We start from the raw sequence: 14,290 nt of genomic DNA on the forward strand, positions 1-14,290 counted from the left end.
GTGTGTCGGCGGAGTCCTTTATTACAGACGTCCACTGCATTCAGCCGTGAGCGACTCCGTGCCATCCACACTGGCTACTTACACGTGAGTTGTATTTTATTTAAATACAACTCGGCGGGAGCTTTCACAAGTTTAAAACAAAAGAAAACTCCTTGCATTGCTAAGACATTGATATTTGTGCGCACAGCCAAGCCACGATGCACGTCGCTCCCCACCCCGTTGAACGTCGTGTCGCGACCAAGTCGTCACTCTCACGCCACACACAACACACACAACCACTCGCTCGCTCGCTCACGTCGCTCGCTCACATCGCCTCTCGGCCTTCACCTCCAGCACCACCACCACCATAGTACATCGCTTCGATAGTCGTCACGCATTGTAGGAACGCGTCACCGACGTAGAGCGTGGGTTGCGTCTTGCTGTATTTGCAATCGGATTAATGAAAACGTACTTTGGTTTGATTTCTCTTCTCTTGATTTGACTGATTTTCTACACACCAAAGGATATGTCGTTCGCACTGTTGTCGACAGAATGCCATCACCCTGTGTGGGTTTATTGTATCTTGGGGGTATTTATTGACGGGCATTTTTTTCCAAGTTGGCTCGAGTCTCATTGTCAAAATAAGCACCGCGACCCCAACCGGCAATGCCCCACCGGGGACGGAAGGCGGCCAGAGTTGGGCAGCAGAGGCTCGGAGAGAGAGAAACCTCGTGGACTCCGCAGCCTCCACGGAAGCGGGGAGCATCTGCCGCTCACGTCTCTCCCCTCGCCACGGCCCAAGGGATTAAGAGGAGCGCACGCCGGCTGCGTCAAGAGCCATGAACGAGGAATACGTCCGCGAAGCTCACGGCGAAGCAGAAATCCCCGCGGCATGAGGAGGCACCGCGCGGTGACACCGTGCGCCGTCAGAGGCCGCAGAAATGAGGAGCACAACAAGTAGTTTGATTGTTCTTTTCGCTCGGAGTCATCGGCGCCTGGAGCGAGGCCAGAGAAATCGCTGATCGCGAGAGCCTCGTTTTAATCTCGGGGGGGGGACGGGAGCCCAAGATTTCAGCCTTGGACTCTGAACGTCGGTGATCAGAATTGCCCATTACGAGCCCCCATCACCAAAACCGAGTGACGCGTTGTGGTGTTTGCTCTCTCGCCTCGAGGACGACCACAGAGGCGCGTGGCGTAGTGCTGTGTCGTGCAGCGCAGTGCTGCGTTCTGAGCTACAGTGCCGAGTTCGTTAAAAAAAAAAATTCAAAATGTAAAAACTGTGCAATCGTATAATCGTCTATAATCGTCTCATGCGCGACTCAATTAAAAGTCCACCGGTAAACGCGAGCGTGGACATTGTATTGCTACGGACGATGCTCGCCTGGCACGGTGCAGCACCGCGTGGAACGGATAATCGGCAAAGTAAAAGAACGCGCCCCTCCAGTTGGTACCCGACTGGCCTGGGATTGGAGGAGAAACGCATCGCTGTCAACCCGTACGGTTAACCCCGTATTCTTGAACAGGGAAACGGAGTTTTCAGGCGCATACGGCGTAGAGCCGTAACATAATCTGTGATTCTCCCTCGTGATGGGACTTTTTAGAATGTTGAGATTTATAAGGGGCACGTGGTGACCAATAAAGTCTGAATTTGCCTGTAACAAGGTAGGGCGCTGATAAGGGGTTGACAGGTTTGATAAACACTGCACTATACACTACACTACTGTACACCGCACTGCTGTACACTACAATACTATACACTACTTACACAAATACTAAAATGGAAAGGAGCGAGTGACGGAAGATGATTGACAGGGAGGTCGTTGAAAGAAAGCGGGAAGGTGATTGGCTGGAGAGAAAGTGGGTCAAGGAACCTTCGAGAAAGGGGGCTTGAGGGATATAAAGGTGGTGGGGGGGGACGCGAGAGCCCGAGACGCTTGGGGTGAAGGGAATCCTCGAAGACCCCGTGGGTGTCTCGTGCTGGAAGAAATAAAGACTGCAACTGCTGAAGGCTGCTGTGTCGGTGTTACTACGTCAGCAATGATTCACCACGCACCACGTGATTAGATGCACACTCAAGTCTCACAGCCACGACTCGATAACAACAAATCTCATTCGTACCGTCCTCTCTGGGAGGGCTTTTCTAACCATTAGCTTCCCTTCAACGCGTCGTCACGCTACTCCAGTCGAGGTTCCATTCGTGACTTGCTGCTGCCGCTGCTGCGACGGTCAAAGTGAGCGGCATCTTAAGTGGGCAGCATGATTTACACGGCAGCTCGGAAAATTAAAAATGAAATCCGCGTCCCTCCAACTCGTCAATTCGGTCGTTAGCGCGACGCTCCCCCTGCGGTTGGCGTCGACTTTCAACGCGGACAAAAGCCAAAACTTTTGGGATTTGTCGCCAGATTTTTAGAAGATTCTAACCGTGTGGCTCAAACCTGCAACCTCCTGTCCACCACGACGGGACGAGTGGCGGGCCGTGATGGCTTCTCAAACATTTAGAGTTTTTACATTCATATATGCTATTTATGTATGTGTTGGTTTACATAAATATATATACACACACACGCATTTGTGTACACGTGTACAATGTAAGGTTCCTTGCAAAGGCCGCTAAGGTGGACTCGCCGCCGCCCAAGTGGTGGAGCAGTCGCAGCAGCTGCTGCCGCTGCCGCTGCCGCAGGTGTGGAAGTAAAAGTGCTCCCAGCAAGGACTCGAGCTCGATCTGAACCCCGAACAACCAGCGAAGGTCCTCACACTCACACCCCCCCCCCCCACACTCCCGCTGGGTAGCGCGTCGCACACGGTGGGACTGCGACACGGTTCACTGTGTCGGGAGCGATGGGGTCGGGGGCGATGGGTTAGGAGGTGGTGGGGTCAGGGGTCACGGGTTCGGGGGCGATGAGTTAGGAGGTGGTGGGGTCAGTGGTGGTGGGGGGTATGGGGTGAAGTGGTCGGGGGGCGATGGGGTCGGAGGTCACGGGTTCGGGGGCGATGGGATCGGATGCGATGGGTTTGGGGGCAATGGGGTCGGGGGTGACGGGGCCGGGGGTGACGAGGTCGGAGGTGACGAGGTCGGAGGCGACGAGGTCGGAGGTGACGGGCTCCGCTCCCTTGTTGCCCGAGCGCCGTCGCCTGACGAAGGTGAACGCGGCGCGGCACAGGAACGCCACAGCCAGCGTGACGAAGTAGCCGCAGTAGACGTAGAACTGCCCTCGTCAGGGACGCGGCGTGCAGACACGCGGCGCGTGACGGGCACGGGCAACGGAGAGACCGTGGCGGTAGGGGGTGGGGGGAGAGGGAGGGGAGAGGAGAGACGGGAACAGGAGGGAGGGCAGTGAGAGGGGGGACAACAACAGCCACAAAGTGAAGGGGTGCGAACTGAGAGAATGAGGAGCGGAGAGTCAAGGGGGTGGTGCAGCGCAGCAACTGGGGCAGAGCACTGAGCACTGTAGATCCGGCTGTGGAAGTGGATTCATGTGGAGTGGTGGGTTAATGTGGAGTGGTGGGTTAATGTGGAGTGGTGGAATAATGTGGAGTGGTGGAATAATGTGGAGTGGTGGGTTAATGTGGAGTGGTGGGTTAATGTGGAGTGGTGGGTTAATGTGGAGTGGTGGGTTAATGTGGAGTGGTGGGTTAATGTGGAGTGGTGGGTTAATGTTGAGTGGTGGGTTAATGTGGAGTGGTGGAATAATGTGGAGTGGTGGGTTAATGTGGAGTGGTGGGTTAATGTGGAGTGGTGGAATAATGTGGAGTGGTGGAATAATGTGGAGTGGTGGGTTAATGTGGAGTGGTGGGTTAATGTGGAGTGGTGGGTTAATGTGGAGTGGTGGATTAATGTGGAGTGGTGGGTTAATGTGGAGTGGTGGAATAATGTGGAGTGGTGGGTTAATGTGGAGTGGTGGGTTAATGTGGAGTGGTGGATTAATGTGGAGTGGTGGGTTAATGTGGAGTGGTGGGTTAATGTGGAGTGGTGGGTTAATGTGGAGTGGTGGGTTAATGTGGAGTGGTGGGTTAATGTGGAGTGGTGGAATAATGTGGAGTGGTGGGTTAATGTGGAGTGGTGGGTTAATGTGGAGTGGTGGGTTAATGTGGAGTGGTGGGTTAATGTGGAGTGGTGGGTTAATGTGGAGTGGTGGAATAATGTGGAGTGGTGGGTTAATGTGGAGTGGTGGGTTAATGTGGAGTGGTGGGTTAATGTGGAGTGGTGGGTTAATGTGGAGTGGTGGGTTAATGTGGAGTGGTGGAATAATGTGGAGTGGTGGGTTAATGTGGAGTGGTGGGTTAATGTGGAGTGGTGGGTTAATGTGGAGTGGTGGGTTAATGTAGAGTGGTGGAATAATGTGGAGTGGTGGGTTAATGTGGAGTGGTGGGTTAATGTGGAGTGGTGGGTTAATGTGGAGTGGTGGGTTAATGTGGAGTGGTGGATTCATGTGGAGTGGTGGGTTAATGTGGAGTGGTGGGTTAATGTGGAGTGGTGGGTTAATGTGGAGTGGTGGGTTAATGTGGAGTGGTGGATTCATGTGGAGTGGTGGGTTAATGTGGAGTGGTGGGTTAATGTGGAGTGGTGGATTCATGTGGAGTGGTGGGTTAATGTGGAGTGGTGGGTTAATGTGGAGTGGTGGATTAATGTGGAGTGGTGGGTTGACAGCGAGTGTGGTGGACTCACGGTTATTGTGGTGGACGCGGGGCGAGTGAGGTGGTCGACGCGGGGCGAGTGAGGTGGTGGACGCGGGGCGAGTGAGGTGGTGGACGCGGGGTGAGTGAGGTGGTGGACGCGGGGCGAGTGAGGTGGTGGACGTGGGGCGAGTGAGGTGGTGGACGCGGGGCGAGTGAGGTGGTCGACGCGGGGCGAGTGAGGTGGTGGACGCGGGGCGAGTGAGGTGGTGGACGCGGGGCGAGTGAGGTGGTGGACCAGCCACCTCACCTGGGCGTGCACGGACAGCGAGAGGCCGAGCTTGTCGCACACGACGAGCGTCACGACGGTCTGCAGCACGGTGGCGAGGAACGTGCTCACCCCGAACACCAGCGCGCTGCACTCGCGCGTCAGCTCCTTGCCGATCTGGAACCTGCGGAGGCGGCACGCGACGCCCGTTCGTCTCGGATCACGCCACCCCCTTGGCGGACCATGGCGGCGGCGGCGTCGCTCCCACGCCACGAACGCCACAGACGGAGGCCAGAGCCCGGACCGCGGCGGAACGTCAAAAAGAAAGTCAACGTCTCTCGTACGGCGACCCTACCGGTCGAACCCCCCCCCCCTCCCCGGTCGCAACCTTCCACGCCGCCATCGGTCGACCATCAACCGGGGGGGGGGGGGGGGGAGGGGCCTTGCGGCCGATGCCACAAAAAAATGGCGCCATCAAAGATTTGGCGGCTTGCGAGTGGCGTGGCCGAGAATGCCAAACCATCGACCGCATTGCAAACACTCTGCCGACGCTGTCTTCACTCCTTTAAAGGAGGAAGGGACGAGATCCACTCTGCTTCTGAACCAGACAGCTGGGTGGATAACGACATCTAAAACCGCATCTTTAATCGTCCGCTATTAATTCGTACAGAAAGAAGAAGACCCGAGCAGCGTCTTGGCTGTCTAGGCACCCTTCTTCTTAGCAGCAGGTTGACGATGTCATTCGAGACGTTGTTGTCCACTGAGTTGTCTGTTGGGACGCAGGGTGGATCTCGTCCGTTCCTCCTTCAAAGGAGCGGACACAGCTGCGGCCGTTGACGATGTGTGCCGACCCTTTGGGGTCGGTGGCCGCGCTGCTCGCAGGCCGCGCCATCTGTGGCATCGGGTGGCTGCATCGGCCGCGTGGGCCGCTCCCGACTCGGTCGACCACTGGAAGGTTGAACCCGGGACGTGTCTCGTTGATGTCGGCCGCAGTCCAGGCTGCTACATCTGAACGTGTCGCGTGCACAATCGAATTCGCGTGCTGAGCGTATCATTTGTAACGTGCCCAGTTTTCACGCGGAGGAGCGGGCAACCCCAGGCAAGCAGGAAGGCAGCCGGAATCGTCGTCAACTTTGCCCAAGCTCCGTGGCCCTATATATATTGGGATGTTTGGCGAGTGTTTGTGCCGTACAGGTGGGAGGAAATCGGGAGCACCCCACCGCCATCGCACCCTGGCCACGAAGCCGGCGACTTTGGCACCCACGGACGGGCAGGCAGGGAGATTCACGAATCGGTTTGCGATCCGCTAACCCTCCTGCTCGCCTCCTCCACGACCGGCGGATCGCAGCGCCGACAGTGACGTCTGGGCGGGGGGGGGCGGCGTTCGCGGCGCTTCCCGTACGTGGCGACGGTGAGCAGGAGCTGGTGCACCGTGCGGAAGAGCACGTAGGCGGCGTAGCACAGCCAGATGCTGCGCGTGACGTTCATGGCGTAGAGCAGCGCCGCCTCCAGCGCCACCACCACCCCGAGCAGCAGCTCCCCCCACACGGCCCAGCGCACGCGCAGGAAGCCCACGGCCAGCGACGCCAGCGCACCTTGTCACACGCACACACGCAGACACCACCTTATACACACACACACACAGACACACAGACACCGCCTTATATACACACACAGACACACACGCAGACACCACCTTATACACACACACGCAGACACCGCCTTATACACACACACACAGACACACAGACACCGCCTTATATACACACACAGACACACACGCAGATAGCATCTCATACACACACACGCAGACACCGCCTTATACACACACACACAGACACACAGACACCGCCTTATATACACACACAGACACACACGGAGACACCGCCTTATACACACACACGCAGACACCACCTTATACACACACACACAGACACACAGACACCGCCTTATATACACACACAGACACACACGCAGACACCGCCTTATACACACACACACAGACACCGCCTTATACACACACAGACACAAACGCAGATAGCATCTCATACACACACACGCAGACACCGCCTTATACACATACACACAGACACACAGACACCGCCTTATATACACACACAGACACACACGCAGACACCGCCTTATACACACACACACAGACACACAGACACCGCCTTATATACACACACAGACACACACGCAGACACCGCCTTATACACACACACGCAGACACCGCCTTATACACACACACAGACACACACGCAGTCACGCACGCAGACACCACCTTATATACACACACACACATACACACACCACCTCATACACACACACGCAGACACCGCCTTATACACACACACACACAGACACACACCACCTCATACACACACGCAGACACCGTCTTATATACACACACACACACGCAGATACCACCTCAAATAGACACACACGCAGACACACAAACAGACACACGCTTCCCACCTCTCCCGCCCCTCCCCTCCACTGTAATGCTATCGTCGTTGAGGCTGTATCTGCATTATAATTACTTTGGCAGATTTAAATTTGTATCTTTTTCAGAGATACAGCATGGTAATTGATGGTTAATTATATATTTCACTTACATTTTCTTTTAAAAAAAAGATAATCTTGATATTGCGATTATGATTTTTTATTTTTGTAATTTCCCTTATCTATTATCGTTTATTTCACCGTGACTTTCATGCGTTTCTCAGAGAAGCGGCGGTGTTGTTTTTTGTCGATGAAACGCCGATTTAAGAGCTCCTTGGCTCACAGGGAACTTCGAAATAAACCTGAAACCGAAACCGAACGTCGTTTGGCCGAGCCAGCGATCGCGTCCCGTAAGTATCGTCGGGATGTGTCCGCCTGTGAACATCGCAGCTAAACCCAGGGCCAGTCACGGACATCGGCATCTGCCTGTCGGGCGGCAGGGATCGATCTTTGCCGAGACCGGACTGCCCGGCACCGCCACGTTCAGCTTCCCCGCACGAGACGGCGCACGGTGCTGACCGACAAACGCCCCCCCCGCGGTGGCTCCACAGCGGGGGAAGTTCGGCGCACGGAGCGCCCCGGGGCGGGGTGCGGGTGGAGAGCCACGCGGCTCATCCCGCGGTGGGCTGGAAGGTTGACGACGGGCAGGGCAAGGGGCACGGAGCGGTCAGAGCAGGGCCACGCACCGAGATCGGCTCCCAGGCGTCGGCAGGGACCCTGCCCGGCACGTGCCTCGGCTCGAGGCGTGAGGAACGAACTCTGATGACACGGGACACGTGGAGGGGGACGTGGGCTTAGCCGTTGTTACTTTGACCCTCCGCTAATGACGCCGATGGTTAATTATCGCTCGATGGAGGTTACAAAAAACTCAACCCCACTGGCAATTCGATTCATCATTGTGATTCAGGGTCCTGCTCTTTGATTCGAACGTTGATCCTGAATCTTGTTTTTAGCATCTTGTCTGTATTGCTGCTTGTGTATCCCTCTCGCTGGAGAGTTTCGCTTTCTCCGTTTGCCTGAATTGATGTAACATGAGCATACCATTTGCATATACAGTAGAACCCTCTTAACGACCACCCCGGTTAATCCAATGTGTAGTGTATAGTAGTGTAGTATGTAGTGTATAGTAGTGTAGTGTATAGTAGTGTAGTGTATAGTAGTGTAGTGTATAGTAGTGTAGTGTGTAGTAGTGTATAGTAGTGTAGTGTATAGTAGTGTAGTGTATAGTAGTGTAGTGTATAGTAGTGTAGTGTATAGTAGTGTAGTGTATAGTAGTGTAGTGTATAGTAGTGTAGTGTATAGTAGTGTAGTGTGTAGTAGTGTATAGTAGTGTAGTGTATAGTAGTGTAGTGTATAGTAGTGTAGTGTATAGTAGTGTAGTGTATAGTAGTGTAGTGTGTAGTGTATAGGCCTTTGACGTGCATTCCCTATCCTCGCTTGACGACCAATTCACTTAACGGCCGGCTACGTGGAAACATTTGACTCAAACACACAAGATCCTGTGCGTATATTGTGTGAGCATTAGATATTGATTCGTTCGACTCCCAGTATCCACGTGACAGGACAGGTGGGGTTCATGGCTCGTGACCTCTTGACCCCAGTCTACATCAATTGCCTCAATTTCCTGCAGTTGGCTGGACCAGATCAATAACTTGAAGGTACGTCAACCTAAAGCTTCACCAGCGAAAACAAGTCCAGTTTTTAAAAAACGAATCCCAGCCGGCCACCCAAACATATAAACACGAGGGGTCTCTGTCGCCTGCAGCAGAGCCTCGAGAGCCGTGGTTCTTCACACTGGGGGTGCGAGATGCCCTTGCTGGGGGTAGCGAGACGTGGCCAGATTTTTGTTCGAAGGTAAATAATCGAAAACACAAATTAACCCACAGGGCACGTGAAGTTACAACTTACTTTGTTTAATCAAATCCTCCGTATTTATTAACATAAATAAAAAAAATTACAATTGAGAACCAAAGGGCTGCAAGGCTGCAATCAAGGTGAAGAACCACTACCCTGAAGGAATTCAGGCCAAACGCTTCGTCCCAATATCCCAGCGGCGCTGCGCTTGCTCCAGCATGGCACTTACGAATCTCACGGCGGGGGGGCTGGTGGGGTGGGGGAGTGGGGGGTGAGGGGGGGTGGTGCGACCTCACTCAGCAGGGTGGACGTGGCCTCCGTGGCGCCGTTGTAGACGCGGGGGTTGTCGCGCGACGGCTCCACCTCGTCCCACAGCAGCTGCACGTAGTAGATGACCATGTAGTACCCGGCCATGCCGAACACCCACCAGGCGCACCACGAGCACAGGCTGGGCGACGAGGCGACGGCGCGGCCCGCCCTGCGCAGCCACTCGAGGTACGTGGCGGCGGCCGCCCGTCCGCGCCCCGGCCTCCCGCGGCCCTCGGCGCTCACGGCGGCGGCGGCGGCGGCGGGCGCCGCGACGCCGAAGCCGCCCCCTCGGGCGGCGTCCGCGTCGCCGTTCGCGAGCGGCCCCCACTCGGGGCACCGCCCGTCGCCAGCGGCGACGACGTCGCCCGGCGGGGGCCGGTGGAAGAAGAGGCTGCGTCGGGGCCACGGCAAGAAGAGCGAGAAGAGGAAGGAGACGGAGACGAAGCCCAGGGAGACGCGGTTGAGCGTCGCGTAGGAGACGCCCCACACCGTCACGCACAGCTGCCCCAGCGCGGAGCTGCCGAAGAGGCCGAGGAGGGTGGCCGCACGCGACACGCTCGTCACGCGCTGCACGTGGCCCGTCTCCACGAGCGCGAAGAGGATCGGCGAGAACGCCACGCGCGCCGCCATGCTCACGCCGTAGAAGAACTCCACGAACTGGATGCCGAGGATGCCCCGCGTGAACAGCAGGAGCAGCCACACGGCCACCAAGCTGGCGCTCTGCAGCACCAGCATGGGCTTGTAGCGCAGCAGGTCGGACAGCAGGAAGACGGGCACCAGCACGGCCATGTAGGAGTAGACGAGCACCGGCATCACCTCGTTGGTGATCTGGGCGCCCGCCGGGGGCGGCAACGACAACAACGACAACAAACGAGCCGCGTCAAGGCTCGCGTCGCCGCCGGCGGCGGCGCGGGACCGCCCCGTTCGGTGGCGCATTCGCCGCTGGAGCTGCCCTGGGTAGCGCCGCCGGTGCGTCCGGTGCGTTGACCGTGAACAGCAAGCTCCGGTCCGCTTCACGGTGGACGCGAAAGAGACCCCGTGGCGTCATTCGCGAAAGGTGGAAAAACCCAGCAACCATCGCCACAGACTAGGAAGCTCCCGCTCGCTACGGCCGCGAGAGGCAGCAGCGCCCCTTCCCTGGCCTGGTGATGGCGGCTCTGTGCCGTGAGAATGGCACCGATATGGAATGAGCTCGTGGTTTGAATCGAGCTGAAGGAACGTTCCCGGCTGGAGCTCTCTCCGCAGAACCTCGCTTCTACCCGCACGATGACTCTCACGGCTTGTGCTAGTATGTGATTGGACTTTACCTACACTGTGAGCGTAGAGTAATCATCATTACTGTCTTCTTCTCATTGTTTGCATTCTATCTACAGTGCGAGTGGAGTCACTATTATTACGATCTTTTTTTTATTGTGGACGTCTCACCTGCTCACGCGTCAGGTTCTTGTCGGGGCTGAGCAGGAAGGGCATGAGGAAAGACTCGGCCGGCCTCAGCTGAGACACGAAGCCGTAGATGCAGACGATCAGCGCCGGGCACCACCACTTACAGCTGGCCATGGCGCCCAGCGACTCGCTCCTGCTCCACAAACACAAAGATCCCCACCCACCGCCCGCCGCGTAGCCTCAACAAGTGGTCAGGGCGAGTGCTGTTGGCGAGCGGCGCCTGTGACGGGCGAGCACGGTGCACCGGCGGGTGGGTGGCCAGCAACCACGCCCGGCCGCCTTTGTCGCCCCAGTGGCGATGTTTATACGTCACACCGGGTACTCGGTTGAGGCTGAGTCGACCTAGGGGAGGCCCAGAACCGGTTCATATTATATTCGACACCGATGTTGGCCGTGAGTGGGGATCGAACTCGGGTTGCCGGGTTTGTAGCGCCGTGCGCTAACCACTGCGCCACCGCTCTCTATATAAAGACAAACATCCCCCATATAGCCTTTAATAGACTGTGGGGGCAAGGGCTGTTAGTGAGCAGCACCTCTGACAGCCGGCATAGAGAACGAGGGGGTGGCATACCAGTCAAACCCTTATCAGTGCCCTACCTTATTACAGACAAATTCCAACCTTATTTGTCACCCCGTGCCATTATAAATCTCAACGTTCATCCTACAAGTCCCATCACAAACAAATAGACAAAAAAAAATTGCCCAGAATGAAACGGCTGTACGCCGTATAGACCTGACAACTCCATGTCCCTGTACGGGGATACGGGCGGTAAACCGTGTGGGTTGACAGCCATGAGTAGGGGCACGTAGTCAGAACGTTACAACAGCACACAATACAAACAACATGACAGCAGTGGAAGGCATAGGAAAGGTAAACAAATCACTTGAAAACAACTACAAATAAAACTAAAGTACTTTTTTTAATCTTACCAGGTAAAGCCCTCTGAGCGATGAGCTCATTTTTCAGAAGCGACCTGGCGGTCACAAATGATAGCTCAACGAAGTGGCTTATCGCGTGGAACTGTTTTGCACCAAAATATTCTCAATAACCTAACTGCATTCCCAAGGGGCTCTGCCACGGTTGGATACCTGGTCGAGGTTTTGCCGGTCAGCCCTTGGCGCGGTCGTGCTCTGCTCTAGCCGCGGTCGGCGTCTCCTCTCGTACCCCGGGAGAACTGGTGTCTGGCAGCCACCCGCCGCACGGTACAGAGGTGCACACCCTTGGGTCACGTCTCGAAAGGGAGGGCGCATGGTCAGCAGGTTGCCTCAACTGGAATCATTCTCGGTGATGGATTGTGGCTAGAGGGGAGCTCCGAGCGGGTGATTAATGACCGCTTTCCTCGACGCACACAACCTGTTCCATGACAGATGACGCATCTGCTGTTGCAGATAATTACACGAACTGGGCAGTCAACATTTCATCTCTCCTATCTCGGGATTTTTTGGCATATCTCTCGATTGTGCTTTGACTTTGAACAGCCAAGAAGAATCTGGAAGAGTCTCTTCTGAAGAGAGATGATCGTCGGATAAATGATGCCAAGGCCGATAAATTCCATCCATTGTCAAAAATAAATCTACGAGGCCACGCGCATCGCCATCGAGCCAGAAAAATAAACACATTTGACCCACACAAATGTCACGACGCCCGCCACACGAATACCGCCAGAAGCTGCACCCACCACCACACGCTGCGGTGCAACAGCCACGTCACAAGCAAGTTGCCATTACGCCGAGTGGACAGTTTTAACCTTCCGTCCTCGATGGCGTTTCAAGCACCGCTTTGACAATCGCGAACAAAAATCTCCCCACGGCGTTGGGTCGGTGGTGCTCACGACGTTTTAAAATAGCCTCATCCCGGCTCTGGAACGGTGTCTTGGGTGCTACGAGGACAAAGATTTGAAGTAAATGTTTGTCAACTCTTACATTTTAACCGTATATACACCGTCTCTTCACTGTAATTCTTACGCATCTTATTGTTACATTTCGATTTAAAGCTTTTGCGACTGCAGGGATTCATCTTCTTGGTTCTTTCGGTAAAGTCACGTAGAAGGGAAATAAAAAAAATAAAAAAATGGGTCCTCAGGTGGTTCCGACAGATCTGTCTTCACCTGAGGACGGCTGCTTGCGTTTAGGCCGAAACGTCGTGAGAATTGTATTTCATTGTTTTATTTTTATTCTTTTATTATTTCCCTTCTACGTGACTTTACCGAAAGAACCAAGAAGATCTTATTGTTAGTTTTCACGTTGGGTTAGAAACACTTAAGTCTGTGCTCTGCAGTTGCCTGCCATGAAAGTGGACCTCAGTTGTTTGCCACGACCGGTTCAGATCATCGTCACCGGTGTTGGCCGTGAGCGGGAATCGAACTCGGGACGCCGGGTTCGTATCGCAGCGTAACGCTAACCGCTGCACCACCGCTCCCCACGAATCACAGGTACACAACGGACACGGCAATAGACACATCGAGCCCCGAAGCACAAATGGCGTACGCCTGCTGTAGCCCGCACAACCACGTGTGCGTGCACACGCTCGCCACTTGGCACACTGGCGCTCGCACCTCCCGAGTAGCACGGTCGGCTACGTGCGGAGCGAAAGAAGTTCAGCGTACAGTACATTTGTAGTAGCAGGGTGCCATGGCCTGCCAGCTCTGAACCAATGTCATACACCCAGCCATCACACTCACCATGGAGGTGGAAAAGAGACCCGATGGCTCATTGGGACACTCTGTCTACAGGAAAGCCACCCACACGGACGCCAATCAAAAAACCTGACTCCCACCACCATCCAGCCCAGAAAAATTCCCTCATCAAAACTCTACACCACAGGGCTCGTTGCATTTCCGACCGTCACCACCTAGCCAGTGAACTGGAGCACGTACACCAAGCCCTCAAGGTGGATGGATATTCGGATTGCACAATCCGTAAAGCTGTCACACCCAACCGTTGAGAGAGAACCACCTGAGGACCCAATCAAAACCATCACCTTACCATATATAGCAGTGGTCACCAAAAACATTTCCAAAACATGAGCAAACACAAGATCCAGGTTCAATTCAACACAGTACATAAAATTCGTGATCTGATCCCATCTGTGAAGGATGTGATCCCTGACATGCAATACCCCGGTGTCTACAAACTAAGTTGTGCCTGCGGCAGCAGTTACATTGGGGAAACCAAGCGACATGTCTCAGACCGTGTTCGTGAACACAAGGCAGATCTGAAACACGGTAGAACTAATACCTCTGCCGTGGCTGATCATTGTTTTAACGCTGTGGGCACACATGAAATATATTTCTCCAAGACGAAGGTACTATGCAAACC

General features: G+C 55.0%; 1 protein-coding gene across 4 annotated transcripts in view; it reads right to left on the reverse strand.

The window, feature by feature from the left end:
• Positions 1–14,290, reverse strand: part of LOC144945656 (thiamine transporter 1-like) — a 20,787-nt gene continuing 6,497 nt past the window's right edge. For 3 of the 4 annotated variants that reach the window (XM_078874219.1, XM_078874217.1, XM_078874220.1), the window contains exons 3-7: positions 10,955–11,105; positions 9,517–10,357; positions 6,264–6,456; positions 4,904–5,045; positions 1–3,185 (exon numbers count right to left, since the gene is read on the reverse strand). In XM_078874219.1, the coding sequence (XP_078730345.1) occupies positions 2,883–3,185; positions 4,904–5,045; positions 6,264–6,456; positions 9,517–10,357; positions 10,955–11,105 (1,630 nt within the window). In that variant the 3' untranslated portion in view covers positions 1–2,882. The remainder of the gene's footprint in view (positions 3,186–4,903; positions 5,046–6,263; positions 6,457–9,516; positions 10,358–10,954; positions 11,106–14,290) is intronic. The other variant, XM_078874221.1, reaches the window with a different exon arrangement.

The sequence above is a fragment of the Lampetra fluviatilis genome, chromosome 38 (assembly GCF_964198595.1).
Source record: "Lampetra fluviatilis chromosome 38, kcLamFluv1.1, whole genome shotgun sequence".
Classification (NCBI taxonomy): domain Eukaryota; kingdom Metazoa; phylum Chordata; class Hyperoartia; order Petromyzontiformes; family Petromyzontidae; genus Lampetra; species Lampetra fluviatilis.